At 34.9% G+C, this 20,207-nt stretch overlaps 2 protein-coding genes across 2 annotated transcripts; one reads left to right on the top strand and one right to left on the bottom strand.

Annotated features, from left to right (window-relative positions):
• Positions 1-6,149: 6,149 nt before the first annotated feature.
• Positions 6,150-8,344, top strand: LOC147544647 (zinc finger CCCH domain-containing protein 48-like). The gene is made up of 6 exons (XM_086637855.1): positions 6,150-6,830; positions 6,954-7,058; positions 7,213-7,359; positions 7,458-7,637; positions 7,759-7,856; positions 7,949-8,344. Exons 1-6 carry the CDS (start codon positions 6,294-6,296, stop codon positions 8,067-8,069), a joined length of 1,188 nt encoding a protein of 395 aa, XP_086493981.1. The 5' UTR covers positions 6,150-6,293; the 3' UTR covers positions 8,070-8,344.
• Positions 8,345-11,285: 2,941 nt separating this feature from the next.
• LOC147544646 (uncharacterized) lies at positions 11,286-12,590 on the bottom strand. The gene is made up of 2 exons (XM_086635744.1): positions 12,140-12,590; positions 11,286-11,947 (listed from the first exon to the last, which is right to left on the bottom strand). The coding sequence occupies exons 1-2, from the start codon at positions 12,588-12,590 to the stop codon at positions 11,286-11,288; spliced, it is 1,113 nt and encodes a 370-aa protein (XP_086491870.1).
• Positions 12,591-20,207: the final 7,617 nt, after the last annotated feature.

Raw genomic sequence — 20,207 nt, 5'->3', positions numbered from 1 at the left:
TTATCCTGTAATTTTTTTTAAAATTAATTATTTCTTTTTAAAAAAAAGATGATTACTTTAGAGTTTAAATAAATATAATATTTTAATTTTTTTTAAAACTTTAATTAGTTTTAATGTTTTCTTTTGCACACCCATGAAAAAGATTACTCTCACATTCATCATGTGACCATTCCATCTTGGCAAGTGGATGTTATCCAGCGACCCAAATTTTAATTTTTAAATATTGTATTATCTTTTAATTTTGTAAAAATTTTAATTATTTTTTTTGACAAGATGATTACTTTAGAGTTTAAATAAATATAATTACTTTAACTTTCTTTAAAAATATTAATTAGTTTTATGTTTTTTTGCACACCCATGAAAGAGATTACTCTCATAAAAACTATTATTTCGAAAAAACAATCTACTTATAAAATTGTTTTTTTCTTTGTAGTTTTGAAGTAGTCGTTTGATTTCAAAATTTGAATCCCTCATTCACAGTCGCAGTTAAGAGCGACTCCGATTCTTTAGTATAAACCGCGTCATTACCGCGTTTATAAAAGAATTTTTGAGTTTAAGGTCAAAAAAATAAAGAAACACGATCTATTGTGGTTGAGTTAATAAATATATTCTTTCCATAAACTTTAAAAGATAAAATTTTATCGCCAAAATTTATTTTCAATATTTATTTCCAAAATATTATAGTTGCCAAGACCAGCATACTAAATCAGTCGTTCTTGTCCTAAAACGAAATTATCTTCTCTCTCTCTCTGTTCTTATGACGTTTATATCTTTACAGGGCACCTGGTTATCGAAAAACACATCGAGTACTGGTTTAACACTATCATCAAACTTCCGACTAAAACACCTGATATTCATCCGCATCACTCATCACTGTCAAGCATTACAATACCAACTCACAACTTATTTTCTCTCTGTAGTAATTTTGCTCTTCGATAGAATCCCGCTATATCACATAGTCGTGCTTCCTTCGTCTCACTGAAGTACTGCTACGGTCTTACATTCAGATACAAGACTTTATCAGGTACCGTTCATAGATGGTACAGGACCTTATCAAGTATTGTTTATAGAGCGAGCAAGACCTTATTAATTATTCATCAAGGTACATGAACTTATCAAGTACAGGACCTTTGAGGAAACAAATACATACTATCCCAAGAAAGTACAAGTATAGGACTTATCGAGGGTCTGCCTATTCTCTCTCTCCTACAACCACTTTATCGATGGTACACCTACTTTATCAAAGGTTCACTTACTTTAGAGAGGTCAGACTCTTTCAACATCACCCACGTGATTATCTACAAGGTCAGACCTTAAAGATTCTCACTTATTTACGGTACATACTGGACAAGGCAAACCTCTCCAGGGATGTCTCATCCACAAGGCAAGTTTCACAAGTATTGTCATAATCTATCTCCAAACAAGTCAGTTTACCCGTAGATATCGAGCTCCGACCACTCTACGAGTCGTGCCTAAACTCCGACCATTATCCAACCGACGGTAAGATTCCAAGGATATCATTCACGTATCTATTACCTCTCTGCAAGTTTACTGACTTGATCGCCGGAGTCCCCTTAGGCCTGCACCATCCCAGTACCTTAGGTATCTTAAGGTCACGTGTATTTTATCTCTTGTCACAGGTTGAACACAAAGACGTCGTCGGTGTCCGCAAAAATATTAACAGGTGAAGGTTTGATTCCGGTCATCGGTCCGGTCCTATTGACTTCTTGACCCGCGATTTCGACCCCTCACATGAAGAATCCATCATATTTTTACAAACATAAATAAACATGTTACCCGATCATGAAATAGGTGTCAGCATAAAATTCTACTGCCTTTTAAATTTTTTTTTATTATTTTACGTTGGTCTCATATTCACCCATGTCGGCCAAGCATTAAATAGATATACTCAAAATAACCAAAAAATATTGTCGACATCGTTGTGATATTTGTAACATTTATGTGCTATATTCTACCATTTTCCATTAATTCTTAATATTTTTAACGTATTTCACGATATCTGTACTAAAACTTAGATTAATTCAAATTAAGAGAAACTCAATACAACATAATTTATTACAACATAATCCATTACAAAAACTAATAACTTAAAGTGTTTTTTTTCTTTCATCCTTCAATTGATCCAGTGCCAACCAAGTTAACTCAACCCTCTTCCTTTGCGCTTGTGTTATTAAATCTTTGGCTAACATTCTGTGTGAAAAATGTTTATAGTTAGAATCAATCACAAATTCATCTACGTGCAAAATCACATACAATCACAATTCGTGGAATGATAAAATAAAAAAGGTAAAAGAATCAAAATGTAAGACTTTACAGAAAGTCTGTACAGTTCTACTACCGATTAAGTCATTTTGAGTGTAACGTTGTTATATTTGTAAAATACATTATGTTTTGTTAGAGTTTAGAAAATGTTGGTTAAATTTCACAATTTATGCAAAATTAAAGAAGTGTTACAATAAATTTGAGGGCGTTGGCCACTGCACAAAAACTCGCTCATTCAAAATTACAAAGCGTAAAGGGTTTTCTGGTTAAGTCAGAAAATTATAAACGTAAATATATTGTTAGAATCAGGAAAATGCTATGAGAATTTACAAATTATCTAATTATTTTTCATGTAAATTTTCTAACGAAAACAAAATTGTAGAGAGAGAAACAGTGGGAAGATTTGAAAGATTTCTTTTAAGAAAATGATTAATATCCTAACTTTAAGAATAAGAACAACAAAACCATGAACGGTGCAACAATCTGTCACTGAAAAAACGAGAATATGGTAAAAGAAGAATTTAATCCATTAAGCATCATGTTCTTCTAGGTTTTCTCCAAGTGAAGACTAAAAAGCGTGGATGATTTTTCTCTATTTCTCTTGGTTTTTTTCTCGGTGAACTGAAGACGAGTGAGTTATAATAGATTTTTTTTGGGTCAAAAGACTATGGAAACATCCTATACAATAAAATTGGTCAGCCGGTTACATGAGGGATAAGTCTGGTTGTCTATTTATATTGGGAGTTTGACAGAGATTACACCCGACGACTGGTATAAAATCCTTTTCATGTAAATTAAATCAAAATTGAAGGATATTAATGTAAATCGACCCAAATCGGTTAGGATATCCCTATAATAACTACTACCCACGTATTTCTCTCCCTACTCATCACACGTATTTACAACTTTTTGATGAGTTGGTTAATATCCCTTCCTATTTATTCTCTCTTATTTTATTTTTCCCAAAATCGACATCATCTTTATTACTGATTGTTCTGTGTGTTTCCATCTCCAAAGGGTTCATATTAGGAATTTTGATTTTAATGTCATCTCCGCGTTAGCCAAGCGTGACCTGTCGCGTCCTCGGGACGCGGCGAAAACCTAGTTCATTTAAAAGGAAAAAAAAAATGTAAGGATGAAAACTTCTTATTGAGGAATTATTTTCATGAAACTGAAAAGACATTTATATCTTCTAATCTAAGTAATTTTAAATACCATGGGATAGGTTAGGTAGTAGTAGTAGTAGTAGAAAAAAGAGAGGTAAGACATGTAAATTACTCCCAGTGGATTTATTTTTTATTTAATATTATCTTTGGGCTTAGAACATATTGACGCTGTGATTTTGGACCTAAAACTCGTTCCCCCCTTTATAAAAGGGATTTTTAGTGTTTTGGTCAAAGAAAAATAACGACATTAGCATTTGGGTCAAGAGTTTGTTCGTTACAGGGTCTGAGTCACAGACTAACCGTTAACCAGGTTGATTGGAGACAGTCGTTAACAATCGTTAGTTTGTGACCCAAATGCTAATGCAGGTACTTTACGTTGACCCTAACACTAAATATCTCACAGTAAATTGTAATGCAAAATAAATACATATTGATCAATATAGGAAAAGTACGATGTAATTCAGAAACATAAATTTTCATCGAGTTCGATATGTCGATCATAACGGGAACATGTTTTATTTTGCACTTAATGCACGTCATCAAATCGTTGTGTCTTTTCGATGCGAAAATCTTTGCACGAGTGCCTCAAAATAGGAGATTATTTTCCCTACAAATTCTCTAGATCACTTTCTCTTTGTTCTCATACACCCATATTTCTAATGTGGAACTCTTTATACTTTACAAAATATTTTTCACAAATATCACATGGACTTAATTTTCCTCTCGAGTGTTTGATACAGTTGCCCTCTTGGAATGTCATATGACAAATTCTTACGACTATTTCCTTGATACATTGAATGGGTCTATGCTAAGCAGTAGATCTATTGGAGTGACCGTTGCTAACACCCCTGAAGCCCACACGTCTTTCACTAATTTCTCTTAAGACACCCATGTTAACTTCCAATGATTAAAAGGTAAAGTAAGCGTCAGGGTCAATGAAAAAGTACCGGCATTAGCATTTGGGTCCCAAACTAATAGTTGTTAACGTCCGTCTCTAGTCAACTGAGTCAACTGTTAGTATGGGACTCAAACCATATAATGGACAAACTCATGACCCTAATGCTAGGGTGGGTACTTTTTTTGGACGTTAAATATCCCTTTATAAAGCTCGTCCAGTCGTCTCCCCTTTACAAAAATAGCGATCGATTCTTCACTTTTCTTGCAAGAGAAGTAAAAAATTTCTCAGTTTCTAAATTTCTATTTTCACTTTCTTGCTTTTCTGAATCTCCCGCTATTCACATTCTTTCTTGCTTTTCCGAATCTCCCGCTATTCGCATTCTTTCTTGCTCGATTCCTTCTCTTGAAGATCAGAATCCTAACCTAGAGGAAATCTGCCAACACTCTTTAGAGATTTGATAAAGATTAATAATCCATACACCAGGTATTTCTTGATGTCTAATGCAGTTTCTACTTTCTAGGGCACAATATGCACTTTTTCTATCATCATTATTACAAATGAATGAATTCTTGGCTATTGATTATGAAGAAGGATCTTTATTTCCATATTTAGTACCCTGAACTAATTATTATGCTATTTTTTTCATGGGTTTTACCCTATTATCTTAGTTTTTGGAATTCTTGGCATTTAATTATGAAGAAGGCATCTTTATTTCGATATTTAGTACACTGAACCGATTATCATGCTATTTTTCTAGGGTTTTACCCTATTATCGTGGTTTTCGGGATTCTTGGTATTTCTTATGAAGAAGGGATCTTTATTTCGATACTTAGAGGGTGTTTGATTTTTTAGCACTTGTAAGTGCTAGCACTTACTAAGTGATTATCACTTAGTAAGTGATATCACTTGTAAGTGATATGGCGTTTGTTTTCCATCATTTCTAAGTGTTTGATTTTTGTTTTTATGTTAATTTTAAATGTCATAAAAATGAGAAATTGTCTATTTTGACCTTAAAGTAGTTACATTTTAGCATTTCATGCTAATTCATTATGCTCGCGAGTTTGGATACAAGATAATTACGGTTTATAAATACTTTGTGTTGAAAATATTAACCTCAAATAATTAAGAATTATGAACGAGAAAAACTTACGTTGCATCATGGAGTTTGGGTGGTTTCGTGATTAATGAAGGAAGAGATGCGAAAAAAATTAGGAGAAAAACTTAGGTGAAGGATGAGTGAAGAAGGAAAAGAGTCATCGCTAAAGTTAGAAAAAGATTTTTTTAGTTATCAATTGTTTAAGATTTTCTTTTTAGTTATAATTATATTGGTAATTATTATATTCGGAGAAGGATAAAAATGTCTTTTTTAGCACTTAGAAAGTAAGTGCAAAAAAATAAGCTCCATGTTGGAGCTTACTTTTTTGCACTTACTTTGACCCCATTTACAAGTGATATTCACTTATTAAGTGAAAAATCAAACAACCTAAAATTGCCGGCCCACACTTATTAAGTGAAAATCACTTAATAAGTGCGAAAATCAAACACCCTCTTAGTACCCTGAATCAATTATCAAGCCATTTTTCTAGGGTTTTGCCCTATTATCGTGGTTTCGGGATTCTTGGTATTTGATTATGAAGAAGGGATCTTTGTTTCGATATTTAGTACCCTGAATCAATTATGAAGCTATTTTTCTAGGGCTTTACGTATTATTTCGGAATTCTTGGTTCTTGATTATGAAGAAGGGATATTTAACAATTATCAAGCTCTTTCCAATTTCTTAGGGTTTTACCCGTTACCATTATTTTCTTAATTCAGGACAATGACCGTGATAATCAATTTTCTCAGGGTTTTGGAATTATCTTCACTAATTTAGATTGGGAATTGGTCCTGAATTAGGGTTATCGATTGGATGAAAGTAGAAGTCATCAATTGGGGTTTTTCTTTATATGTCTGTTTGTGTATCTTTTATAGTTATGGAGGTGGTTAATGGGAGTACCAGAGTTCACAGTAGACTATGTGGAGCTCCAGCAGTAGATAAAGTTTGCTATCATTGGAGGGCAGGGAGATGTAACAGAAACCCCTGTCAGTATCTACACAGTGAACTGCCACAGGCAACTGGCAGTAGAATGGCACCAAATCGAACACATTTATTACCCGCCCATGGGAATTTCTCTGGCTCTGTTCCTAGTAGAAAACGTATATCCGCCTACCCTGGAACTGATATGCAATTATCTAAGAAATGGGTTCGTGGTCAGAATGGCAAAGTGGGTGGAGGATCTATGGCTTCTCATACTACACAAGAAAAACCTAATTCCGCCTGCCCTAGAACTGATATGCAATCATCTAGGAAATGGGTTCGTGGTCAGAATGGCAAAGTGGGTGGAGGATCTACGGCTTCTCATACTACACAAGAAAAATCTAATTCCGCCTGCCCTAGAACTGAAGGCCCATGGGTTTTTGTTGGAATGCCAAACGTTGTCAAGGTAAACTATTTATTCTGAGAATTGATAAGATTTTATTAATCTTGTTAAGATTAATTAATAAATGTTAGTCACTGAGATCCAATTTCTGTCTATATTCATTGTGGTATGGTGATAATATTGCAGGCTTGGAACACTCAAAGTAACGCTCATTTTAGTCTTAGTAGCTCTAGCGGACAAGTTTATGCCCTTGTTGTGGATAATGATGGGATGCTTCTTGCTGGAACGCAGGTACTTTTTTCATTTAGTTCTTGTTAACTGAACTCGATTTTGTAGTACCCTATCCCTTTTTCTTGGATCTATCTATATCATTTAGTTCTCCAATTTGTTCTTAAGCTTCATTTTTTATTTAAGGATCTGACAGTAATTGCTTTTCCATTGCCAGGATGGTAGTATATTGGCTTGGAAAATTTCTCCTGCAACCAATAACTTCGAGCTTGTTGCCTCCCTTAAGGGCCATACTTCTTCTGTTGTATCGTTAATATTTGGTGCTAATAGACTCTACTCTGGATCAATGGATTGCACAATAAGGGTAAGTTGATGTTTCTCGCACGCTATAGATGTTATTCTTTTAAAAAAATATGGTTCATTTTGATTCGTAGTAATCACAATTTTGTTTTGTTACATTAGGTGTGGGATCTTGAGACCTTTCAATGCCTTCAGACTCTGACAGAACACACATCAGTTGTAACGTCTCTTCTGTGCTGGGATCAGTTTTTATTATCTTGTTCTTTGGACCAAACGATAAAGGTTTGGGCAGCTACTGAAAGTGGTTTTATAGAAGTTACTTACACCCATCCTCAAGAACATGTATGTCGTATTGTCCTTCCTTTAGTTTTTTCTTCCTTTGTTTCCGTTATAAATTTTCTGAGCAACGGGACAAAACTTAAATAAACACAAGCCGTTGATAATTTTGTTTTGGTTGTGACAGGGTCTGTTGACGCTATGTGGCATACACGACGCAGAAGAAAAGCCTGTTTTGATATGCTCAAGAAATAATGACAGTGTCGTTCTATACGACCTTCCTTCGTAAGTTTGACAAGAACACTTCAACCTTTGTCTTTCACTGTTTAATTTGATACTGAAAACAGAGTACTAAAAGCAATATATTGGTTATTTAGATTTAAGGAGCGAGGAAAAATCTTTGCGAGAAAGGAAATTCGAGCAATCCAGATTGGTCCTGGTGGTATATTTTTCACTGGTGATGGAGCCGGCGAGCTCAAAGTGTGGAAGTTGTCCTAGCAGCAACAAGTAAAGGAATAAAACCATCCAAAATGGAAATGAAGATAAAGATTATGGAAAAGATGATGATAAAGATGATTCTTTTCCTCCCTCTACTGGAACTGTTGCTTTCCCGGTTGCAAAATTTTCATTTTGATTTGGGGTTATTTTCCGATTGGCCCCCTAGAATGTGACCGGTTTCTCGTGTAGCCCCCTAAAGTATGAGATACCGAGATTAGCCCATTTTTTGTAATTTGATGTTATTGATTAAAAATTACAAATTTTTTACTTCCCAACGTTGCCCCTTCGTTTTTTCTTCGTTTTTTACTCCAAGACTCTTACCTGCAGCAATCTTCAGAACCCTTTTTGCCTGGAACGTGCAGATGCAAGTAACTTTTTTTTTTTTTTGATGAATTGAGGCCATTGCCTTATATATTAACTACTCGAGCAAAAATTAGTGTTGGCTAAATCTGCCGCCAACAAGCTTACAATGCAATTCGGAGTCTCATACGTCTCCATAGTTTGATTTAAATTGAGCTTAAAATTGAATTTCGCTAATGAATGAGCGACATTATTTGCTTCTCGAGGACAATACTTGAATTCCACTTTTTGAAGTTCCACCGAATCATCTTGAATATCAGTAATAATAGCTCGGATTCTCCATGGTGCGTTATCCGGGTGATCCTGACAAGCTTTTATAATAGTTGAGGCATCTCCTTCAATGATACATCCATACTCAGGAATTTGTTTCGCCAAATATATAGCCAACTGTGTTCCCCTAGCTTCAGCCTCCATTGCCGTTGAAGCTATACAACTTCTCACAGCAGCCATTACAAACTCTCCTTTGCTATTTCGACATATAGCTGCCACCCTTGCTTTTCCATTCTCAAAAGCTGCATCACAATTTATTTTAAGTAAGTCTGAGTTGGGAGGAGACCAAAACCGTTCTTGTTGTCTTGGTAACGTCTCTTTCTGTATATCTCTAGTGGGGTTATAAATCGAGAAATCATGCAGCATTGTTTGAGCATCTTGTATTATTCTATAGCTGTCCGGTTGTATCTTCTCAAAGGTACATTTGTTACGTGCTTTCCATAAAGCCCACATAACATATAATCTCAATACGATAACCTTCTCATCTTCATTACTCATCATCCACTTGCATAGTAGTGTTTTAACATCATCATCTCCATCAATCCTTACACATAATGGAGAACACATCCATGTCTCCCTTGCCTTTCTACATGTACGGAATAAGTGATCGATATTTTCATCCTCCTCCTCACAAATGGAGCACTTCATGGATATTTGTGGGTTAAACTTTAAAGTTCGCATTTTTGTTCGTAGAGCATCGTGTAAGATTCTCCATATGAAGGTGCGGACTCTTGGGACTAATTGAAATTTAGTCCACATAGTCATCCAAGATAATTCATACGATAATTCCTGTCGTTGAGATGAACTTGGTTTCTCCTTGTAAATAGTAGTATATAGCGATTTAGTTGAGAAAGTTCCTTTTTCTGTATGTATCCAAATCAATTTATCCTCAACTCTCTTCACATTCAATGTGATTTTAAGAATTTCTCTTGTAGATAACTCATCGAAAGTCTCTTCTATCACCCTTTTATTCCAATGTCCGTCCTCACTAATAAGATCTTTAACAAAGAACAGATTATGTGCCTCACCATCTTCATCTTTCAAATTTGGTTTGAACCCCCTTAAGGTTGGTATCCATGGGTCATCCCAAATTCGAATTGTATTTCCTTTCCCTACTTGATAACAAACCCCTTTTACTAAAAAATCCCTCATCTCCAGTATGTTTCTCCATGTGGTTGTCGAGTCCGCTTTTAATACACAATTCCATAGGCTGCCCGTTTTAAGGTATTTCGCCTTCATTACCCGAACCCAAAGTGCCGTTGGTTCATTTATAAATCGCCAAGTGAGTTTTCCAACCAATGATTGGTTTACTATTCCCATATCCCGAATACCCAAACCTCCTTCTTTCTTACTTGCTTGCATCTTCTTCCAACTAAGATAATGCATTTTCCGTTTCTCTGTATTATGCCCCCACCAGAAATTTCTTTGGTATTTCTCAATTTTGTCTATAATGCCTTTGGGTACAATATTCGTAGATAGAAAATAAATAGGTATCGAGGCAAGTTCACTCTTTAAGAGTATAGTTCTTCCTGCATGAGATAGAGAATTCCTCTTCAAACCAGCTAGCTTTTTCTCAATCTTCTTAACAATAAAATCATAAGAAGTGATTTTATGTTTCGGTTGTAATAAATAGTTCCCCAAATACACATCATTTTTCTTCATCTGTTTAACACATAGAACACTTAATAGCTTCTTCCTTTTTTCCGTCGTGCAATTTGTACTAAAGTGAATGGAGGATTTGTTGTAGTTGATTTGTTGTCCCGAGCAACTCGCATAAGAATCCAAAATAATTTTTAGTTGCTCGACATTGAATTCAGACGCTTTCCCAAAGAAGAATAAATCATCAGCAAACATGAGATGACTTACACTTGGTGCATATCTATTTACTCGAAGTCCATTATATAAACCACTTGCTTCTGCATAACCCACCAATTTGGTAAGTGTCTCTGAACACAGAATAAATAAGTATGGGCTAAGCGGACATCCTTGTCGAAGTCCTCTTTTACTGTAGAAGAAACCTTTCGGTCTCCCATTTAATAAAATTGAGAAAGATGCTGTCGACACACAATTCATAATTAATGAGTAAGTATTATCGATGATGCCATACCTCTTGAGAACCTCACTCAAAAAATTCCAATTCACTCTATCATATGCCTTCGCCATATCCACTTTCAGCGCAAAATAACCCTCCTTCGTTGAAGTATGTGCAATCGAATGGAACATTTCTTGAGCCACAATTATATTGTCAGATATCTGACGTCCGGGCACAAAAGCATTTTGAACTGAAGATATCAATCTATCCAATAGAGGCCGAATTCTATTTGTCAGGATCTTCGTTATTATTCGGTATATGACATTGCATAACGAAATCGGCCTGTAATCAACTGGTGTTTCTGGTGCCTGCACTTTAGGAATTAGTGTAATAAATGTATGATTCAATTTACCTGGGAGCTTTCCTGATTCGAAAATTAATTTAATTTGATTTGTAACATCATCTCCAATAATACCCCAACATCTTTTGTAGAAAATGGCAGAAAAACCATCTGGTCCAGGGGCCTTATATGCCTTCATCTCTTTAATAATCTGTCATGTCTCTTCCTTCAGTGGTACCCTACTCAGCATTCGGTTTTCACTGGGAAGTATCGGTCTGTCTGATAAAACGATATTATCTGGAAATTGTGCAACATGTTCTGCTCGAGAGGACCTGTAAAAGTGACTCAAAAAGAGGTTAGTAATAATATTTGGATCTGAAGACCAACTCTGATCATCTAGTTTGACTGCAGTGATGTTATTTTTCCTCCTTCTATTTAACACCGATAAGTGAAAGTATCTTGTGTTTCTATCATTCTCTTCAGCCCAGTGTTTTTTAGCTCTTTGTCTCCAGAAACTTTCCTCCACTTTCCTCAATTCTTCCAATTTGAGAACCAACCTACATTCTTCTTCTATACTATCTCTTGAGGGGGACCGTTTTTGAGCCAACAGTAGCTCCTCTTCTAGTTGTTTGATTTGATTAAAAATCTGACCCACCTTAATTTTACTCCATCGCTTCAATTTACCCGATAATTGATATAATTTATTAGTGAAGGATCCATTCGATTGTTTCCATCCATCGGATATAACTTCGTCAAACACTTCATGTGTCGTCCAATGTGCTTCGAATCTGAATGGGATTTTCCCTTTTATTTTTGCTTTTACCGTATTCAAAATAATTGGAGCATGATCACTATTTATTCTCGGCAGATGTTTCACTAATGCATTCGAAAATCGAACTCTCCATTCTGGACTTACTAGTACTCGATCAAGTCTTTCTCTAATATGATGATCTCATCCACGTCCATTTACCCATGTATATGCCGGTCCCGAGTAACCAATATCAATCAATTTACAATCATCAATCATACTTCTAAATTGTTCAGCCGCCTTTTCATTCAATCTCTTACCTCCCCATTTTTCAGACTCTCTTGTAATTGCATTAAAATCTCCCATGGCACACCATGGTTCTCTGATTTGTGTTTCAAAATTTCGCAGGAAATTCCAAAAGACCTCTCTTTCGCTTGCAACAGGTGGTCCATAGACTGATAGTAAACTCCATTTTTCCATAATCCCTACTTCTTTGATTCTTGAATGTATATGATTTTTTGACGATGATATAACCTCAATGTCAATCTCATCATCCCACAATAACCATAATCCCCCACTCAATCCGTCTGCTGGCACTATATAATAATTTTTATAAATCAATTTCTGAACCCATACCTTCGCCGATCTCTGTGATAGCTTAGTTTCAGACAAAAAAACTATTGATGGTTTTATTGCCTTTAGGAATGTATTCAAGTGCAGAATTGTCGGGTCATTCCCAATTCCCCGACAATTCCAACTTTGTACAATCATTGAGTTTGCGGCCTTTTAGGGCTGGCCGCCTGTACCCGTTCAGCATCTTTCATTTCCACATCCATTTTCCTCTTCTTTTCTAACTCTCTATCCACTTCTTCCTCTGCTTCCTGTTCCACTCGAGTCCTCTTTTTCCTAGGAGCACTATTTGATTCAACCATTTTTTTTGCTTTGTGTATTTCCCTTGCCAATTTTCTCCAAGACCCATTCCTGTTTTCATTAATAAATCTATCACATTGGTTTGTCACCTGTTTCATATCCTCAGTTAATTGTAGTTTCTTCCCCATCAGTGTAGTAGATTTTTGTTCTTGACTAACCAACTTCATTTTGCCTGCCATTAGTGCCTCATTCTCAGTTACTTTTGTAATTGAACTTCTTCCATACACCACTGGTTTCCTTCCCTTGACTTCCTTATTGCTTTTTGTTGTTTCTTTTAATGGTATACTACTAATTGTTTGGGTTTCAACTTGTCCTGCCAACTCTCCTGTCCCTCGGTTCGATTCAATACCATCATCTACCACCAATTTCTTTTCCAACACAGTTTTTCCGATGCTTTCTCTATTTGCCAATCTTTCTCTTCCTTTTTCCAAATTTCTAGTATTTTTAAAAGATGAGATTACTATATTTGTTATCGAATCTTCATCTAATCCGCTAGTAGTTGGTTTTGAATTTCCTTCTTCTCCCACATTCTTTTTCTCAAAAGTTATGATTCTTTCCACTGTGGATTCTAATTCCCCACGCGAAGGGCTTTTATTGAGAGTATTGGTATCTTCTCCGCTGTTTTGTGTCGCACTTTCTGTTTCTGTCTCTGAATTATTTACTTCTTCTTCCATCCTTCTACTTCTCTCCAAGTACTTCTTCCCTCGAAACTCCGCTCTAAGGTTATCACCAAACCTAGGTAGTAGTAATTCCTGAGCTTTTGACTTCATCTCTTCTGACCAGCTCTCCGATATCGCCTCCCGAACTTTCGCTCTCGATTCACAATCATTCAAAATATGTCCTAGCTTTCCACAATAGTAGCAATATTTAAAGAGTTTTTCATATTTAATTGTGATAATACATATCTTCTGGTTCAAAAGCTCAACTTGTAATTCCGACTTCAATGCTTTATTAATGTCTATACGAACCCTAAGTCTGGCATACTTTCCCCAATTTTCAACATCTTGAGAGTTAATTGGTTTTGTTTCTCCAATCAATGCTCCAATCTTGCTCACTGCTGCAATGGTTAGATATTCTATAGGTAATCCATGAAGTTGTACATTGAACTCTGCCTTATGAAACTGGTATTCTGAAGGTAGTGTATTCCTGGTTACTCTCTCCCACAACACTAAATCATCATGTACATACCAAGGTGATCCATCTTCCGCCTTCTCCCTGTCAACTGTGTGTTTAAAATTGATCAAGTAAGAATTATCAAAGAATTCTTTTATCCAAATCTTCCCAATCGTTCTCCAAGCCCTAGATAGTATCTCTTTTAGAATATTTATGTTCATCTTTCTGCCAGAGATGAGTTTTATTACTAAGCTTTTCCTACCATCCTCGTCTGATTTTGAATCTTCTAGATTCAGTTTCACACATCCCTCTTCTTCTTCCCCCATTAAATTACCCATTAGGGTTACAATATTTTCAAAATCCTTCTCCATTGAATGCCTCTAACCTTTTGTATCACTTTCTTACTGTAATCTTCCTTCACTCTAAGTACCGAGCTAGTTACCAAAACTTTGTTTAGCTTCCAAACCGAGGAACACAATCCTCAAGAAATCGCCCTTGCGGCTAAAAAACAGATGCAAGTAACTAAAGAACAAACGCCAATATTCACATATTATCACATTAATGAATAACAATAATAAAGTAATGTAAAAATCAAAAACTGCCATCTGAATCTTCTTCCCAATCTCAACACCAAGCTGTATTAGGTTCCTATTTTAACTTCTCTGTGCAAAATCCAGAATTGTTTGTCTTGACGTTGTAACTAGTTTTTGTTTGTTGATGAAATCCTAGATAATCGTTGTTTAATAAGACGTTTCCTTGGATCAACAATAGAGTCTCTGTATCTCACTGTTTAACTTGTTTTCTTCTGCGTTTCAATCGTATTCGATGAGATATCTTCATAACTTTCGTATAAATCAATCTCCCGACACTGATTTCTTCTCGGTCTAATTGATTTGTTATACCTCATTCGATTCAATTTCGAGCATATTTTTTAGGGTTGGTATTTACATAGCATGAAAAACTCTTTATAGAGCAGAGCAAACAATTTTCACTTTTTTTTTTTTTGTTTATCTCCAAATATATTTTTGGATTTACAGATCAAATAAGGGCTAAAATGAAAATTTTCAAAGACTAAATTGAAAATAAAGGTCATTCTTGTTCATCTTCAAACCATATCATCACACCACAACCACCCCTACAATCATCCAACACAAACACTATTATGGAGGAAATTGACTTGGTGAACCTTCATTAATGGTGTCAGGGACGGATCCTCGAGAAAATATATATTAGTAGTTGTAATGCTTTTTTTTATAAATATAAATATGTCTTCTGATGTATTAGGTTCCTATTCAATTCGTCTACCATAAATCCTATAAATTTCAATTCATCTACCATAAATCTCTACAAACTTGAATTCATCTATCATAATCCTATAAAATTCAATAAAAGAAAAGACAAGATATTGTGACTGCCATGGATTTTGTTGAATCATCAAAAGCTAGAATCCAATATGTACGAGACCATGAGTGGTCATCATTGGTTTGAAGTGTTTCTATTTTTCGTGAAAAACATAATATTGAAGTTGTTGATCTTAATGGTTCATACATAGTTCAAGGACGAAGCAGAAGGAATGCACAACAAATTACAAACTTGCCAACAACCCTTGGTTGGACTGGTAAGAGGTACAGTCTTCCACCTTAGAGGTCAAGGGTTCGAGGCACGCTGAACAATTAAAAACAACAAATTGCAAACTTTTATCAGTATCAAGTGGAGATTTTCTATGTCGGTATTGATATGTAACTTCAACAATTAAATGCTCGTTTCACTGAGAAGAATACCGAGTTGCTCTGTTGTATGACATATTTGAGTCCATCTAGAGGTTTTTCCTTTTTTCGACAAAAGTAAGTTGATGCCTCTTGCTAAATTTTATCCGTCAGATTTCAGTAGTCTTGAAACTATGCTACTTAGTTCTCAGCTTGATAACTACATTTACGATATGAGGTAGAATGATGATTTCTCAAATTTAGATGGGATTGAAGCTCTTGCTATAATATTGGTGGAAACTAAGATAGATAAAACATATCATTTAGTTGATTTTCTTATCACTTTAGCACTAACTTTGCCGGTTGCAACTGCCTCCGTTGAAAGAGTTTTTTCAGCTATGAAGCTAGTTAAAACACGCTTAAGAAACAAGATGAGTGATCTGTGGTTGAATGATAGTTTAGTAGTCTTTATTGAAAAATAAGTTTTTGGTGAAACTCATAATGAGTCGATGATGCGAACGTTTCAAAATATGAACTCTCGTAAAGGTCAATTACGTTTGTAATTGTTGATGTATTAATGAATATAAATATTTTGTTAATTTACTGTGTTTCCAAGAAAAAGATTATTTAAGTATATAAATGCGCACCCCTTAACTGAAAATTCTGGATCCATCCCTGAATGGTGTTGAAGTTGGTGAATAAAAATGGTAAGAGGAAGTTGATATTGCAAGAATGGGGAGTACATGTTAAGTTGTTGGTTTCAGAGAGCGACGACCTTTAGCTAGTGCTGTTTAAAAAGTCCGGCCAGTTACCGGGTCGGGCCTAGCCAACCCGGGTTGAAATAGTCCCGGACCGGGCTCAACCTCGGTTGGCTATACAAAGGCCCAACCCAGGATCAGGTATAGGCCTGGTTGGGTCAGCACGAGTTTTATATAATTTTTTAAAAAAATAAAATACCTGAAAAACCAAAATGTAAATAAAAATATAATGATCTATAATTTGTTTTGAAATATATAAGTCCAAAGTTTGGAAATGATTTTTTTGAAATAAATTTTGTGAACGAATTTAGGATGATTTTATGACAAAAATAAATATGACATGATTTAGAAAAGATTTTTTTAAAGATTTTTTTTTTGGAAATATTTTTTGTATTGATTTTAAAAATTAGAGTACTTTGTAGAAATAATTAAGGCCGCGACTTTGGGGAATAAAGAAAATTCTCCGGGGAGTTTTCTTAAAATTAGTCAAATAAGATTGACTTTTATGCTTCTTTTTATTGCTAAGGGGCTTCTAATTTTGGGACTTCAAAATAAAACAAATTTTAGAAGGCTCCTCCATCTCATCACCTCTCTCTGCCACCTCATCTTAACGCCATCTCATCATCTTCTCCGGCGAAGGTCGCCGACCGGCCAATTTTCCGGCCGGAGACCTTCAAACGTTAGAAAAAAAACTTTTTTTTTACTTTCTCTCTCCTCTCTCTCTCTCTAATTTTTTTTTTTTAAATTTTCTCCAGATTTGTTCTAGAGAGAGAAAGAAAAGAAAAAAATTTAGAGGGAGAGAGAGAGGAGAGAGAAAATAATTTTTTTTATGTTTGAAGGTGGCCGGCCGGCGACTTTCGCCGGAGAAGAAGATGAGGTCGCCGGAGAAGAAGATGAGGTGGCGAAAAGATGAAGTGGCAGAGAGAACAGATGAGATGGAGGAGAACTTTAAAAAAAATGTAATTTGTATTCCCATAAAAATTTATTCCCCGCAAAACTTTAAAAAAAATCTGGATTCTCTCGAGAATTTATTCCTCAGAGAATTTTCTTTATTCCCCAAAGCCGTGGCCATAATTAATAGAGGGTGATTTAAATAAATAAATTAAAAGTTTATGAAAAAAAATTTGAAAAGATTTTTGGAAAATAATTTTAGAAAATACTTTTTGAAAATAATTAATAGAGGATGATTCACGGGGGATGGATTTTAAGTCCAAAATTTCAGGATCAATGAGTCTAGAGACCAAAGATAATATGAAATAGAAAATAAATCCACTTAAAGTAAATTACATATCTAACCTCTCATTTTCTTTTACTACCTAACCTATCCCAAGTTAAAGAAAAATAACCTAAATTAAAAGATACAATAATATTTACATATTCATAACATTATTTCCTCAAAATAGAACTTTCCATTCGGTAAAAAAGTTACCTTTTCCGTTTAACCGAATCTCATGCTTCTAATTCTATCCTTTCTAATACAAAGAAATCGCCCAAATGGAAGATGGATTTTAAGTCCAAAATCGCAGGAACAATGAGTCTAGAGACCAAAGATAATATGAAATAGAAAATAAATCCACTTAAAGTAAATTACATATCTAACCTCTCATTTTCTTTTACTACCTAACCTATCCCAAGTTAAAGAAAAATAACCTAAATTAAAAGATACAATAATATTTACATATTCGTAACATTATTTCCTCAAAATAGAACTTTCCATTCGGTAAAAAAGTTATCTTTTCCGTTTAACCGAATCTCATGCTTCTAATTTTTCCTTTCTAATACAAAGAAATCGCCCAAAATAAATCGAGTAGGAGAGAAGGAATGGATTTATGCTTTCCAGAGAAAACCTAAAACTCTAACGTCTTGAACATCAACAAATCGAACATCATCTTCAACAGTGAAGAGTAAGTAAAGAGGATTTTGGTTTTTATCCTTTTTGTTCTTCCTTCGAACAACACAAAATTAATTAGGTTTTGTTTTTTTACAGCATTTCTTATGATTTAGTTTTATGAAGTTGATTAGATAATAAGAAATTTCTAAAGTTTCATTGTTTCAATGTGGATTATTGGAAGTTATTTTCAAAACTTATCAATGTCTATTAAGTTATTTCTTACCTTGTCTCCGTTTTTGTATATTCAGAGTAGCAGTGAACTGTGAAGTGTAAGTAGAGTTGCAAGAAACAAGAAATTTCTAAGGTTTCCTTGTCTTCGTTTTTGTAAAATTTCTTTGAAGAAATCACATCTACAACTTGATCTCTTCCTTAAGTTCAAAACTACTCCATCTTCTCTATAGTTTTTGAATTCTTCTCTACAATTTAGGGTTCTATCTAATTTATGATTTTGTATTGTAGACTTTCTGTTAGAATCGGAGCCGATTTTGGCTCGACCCGACTCGTCAAACTCAGAAATGAAATGCGCCATTGCGTTCGTCTCGTCGAGCTCTTCAATTTAGAGCCAAGAATCACTCAAATCCGATTCTGGATGAATGAGAAATTCAAGTTTAAAGTTTGGTCAAAGATCGGTTGAAATATAGACTAACTTGTCAAAGAGGACAAGTCAAGTTGGGGGGCATTTGCGCGAACATCTGGACGGTGGGCGTTCCTTCCGCGGGATTGCGCCAAATCCAACGTCGGGCGTTCATCCCTCTTCGGGCACACTTCGGGATCTCTTTAGATCTTCATCTAACGGCATTTGGTTAGCTCTGTTGGGCATGGTTCGGGACAGAACCAAGGAAATCCAACGGTGGACGTTTCTTCCTTGTTTTTTAGCCAGATAGAACGTACCAAAACCTTGCCGAAAATCCCAGTTTTGTAAGCAGCTCCTTGTCAAGAGTTGTGTCCCAAAAACTCAAGAGATGTGTCCCAAACTAATGTACCTATTCAATTCCTATATAAACCCACCAAACCCACTTCATTTTTCATCAATTCAATTCAATTCAATTCATTCTCTTCTTCTCTTCCCTTCTAACAATTAGAGGTTCTGGTTTGTCTAGAATATCTAATTAGGAAGTATTTCTAGAGGTTCTGGTTTGACTAGAATATCTAGAAAAAGGAAGAAAGAAGTTTCGAGTGAAATTTGAATTTCCGAAGCATCTAGAAGATCATCCGCATTAGTCCAAGAGCTCATAATACTTACAAAGGTTCGTCCGCTTTCAGAATAAATAAGTACCATCTTAAAACTCTGAAAGGAAAGTCGTTGTATCCCGAAGGCATACACCCTAACGTTTGGTACTGTTACGGGGGTGTAAAATGTCTTAAGGAAAGAGAATTTATTCTTGCCTCGACTACATTAACATCTATCTCGGTTTGTCCGAAAGAAGAAATATTGATAAATCATTATTCTTTAATAGTTTATCTCTCTATAAGTTAGAGAAAGGAAACTTTGTCTAAATCAAGCCAAGACAGAGAGAAATCGACTTATCGATTGATAACCAAAGAACAACACTTTCGAGCATAGTGTTAGATCCAGATGTTTTTACTTTCAATAGATACTTAATATTTTGTGTAGCATTATAAAGTTTCTTATAAAATTTTATCAAAAGTTACCTGTCAAACCTGATTTTTTGACAACCATAGAACATTATATGGTGTAATATGGATAACCATAGAACCTGATTTTTTGACAACCATAGAACTTAATATTTTGTCTAGCATTATAAAGTTGCTTATAAAATTTTATCAAGGGTTACCTTTCAATAAAAATAATGTCATTTATTTGTCTAGCATTTTTGAAGTTTATCATAAAACCTTGAAATGGTTATTGCTCATAACTGGTTTCATAAGAAAAATGACTTGTTTGACTAGCATTTTTTAGTTTCTTATAGAAACACATAAATGGTTACAACCCAAAGATGATTGTATGTTAGTTTGGTTAACACAGATT

The sequence above is a fragment of the Eschscholzia californica genome, unplaced genomic scaffold (assembly GCF_041429995.1).
Source record: "Eschscholzia californica isolate CP2 unplaced genomic scaffold, dmEscCali1.0.p SCAF_4, whole genome shotgun sequence".
NCBI lineage: Eukaryota > Viridiplantae > Streptophyta > Magnoliopsida > Ranunculales > Papaveraceae > Eschscholzia > Eschscholzia californica.
This window is presented reverse-complemented; position numbering and strand designations above follow the sequence as displayed.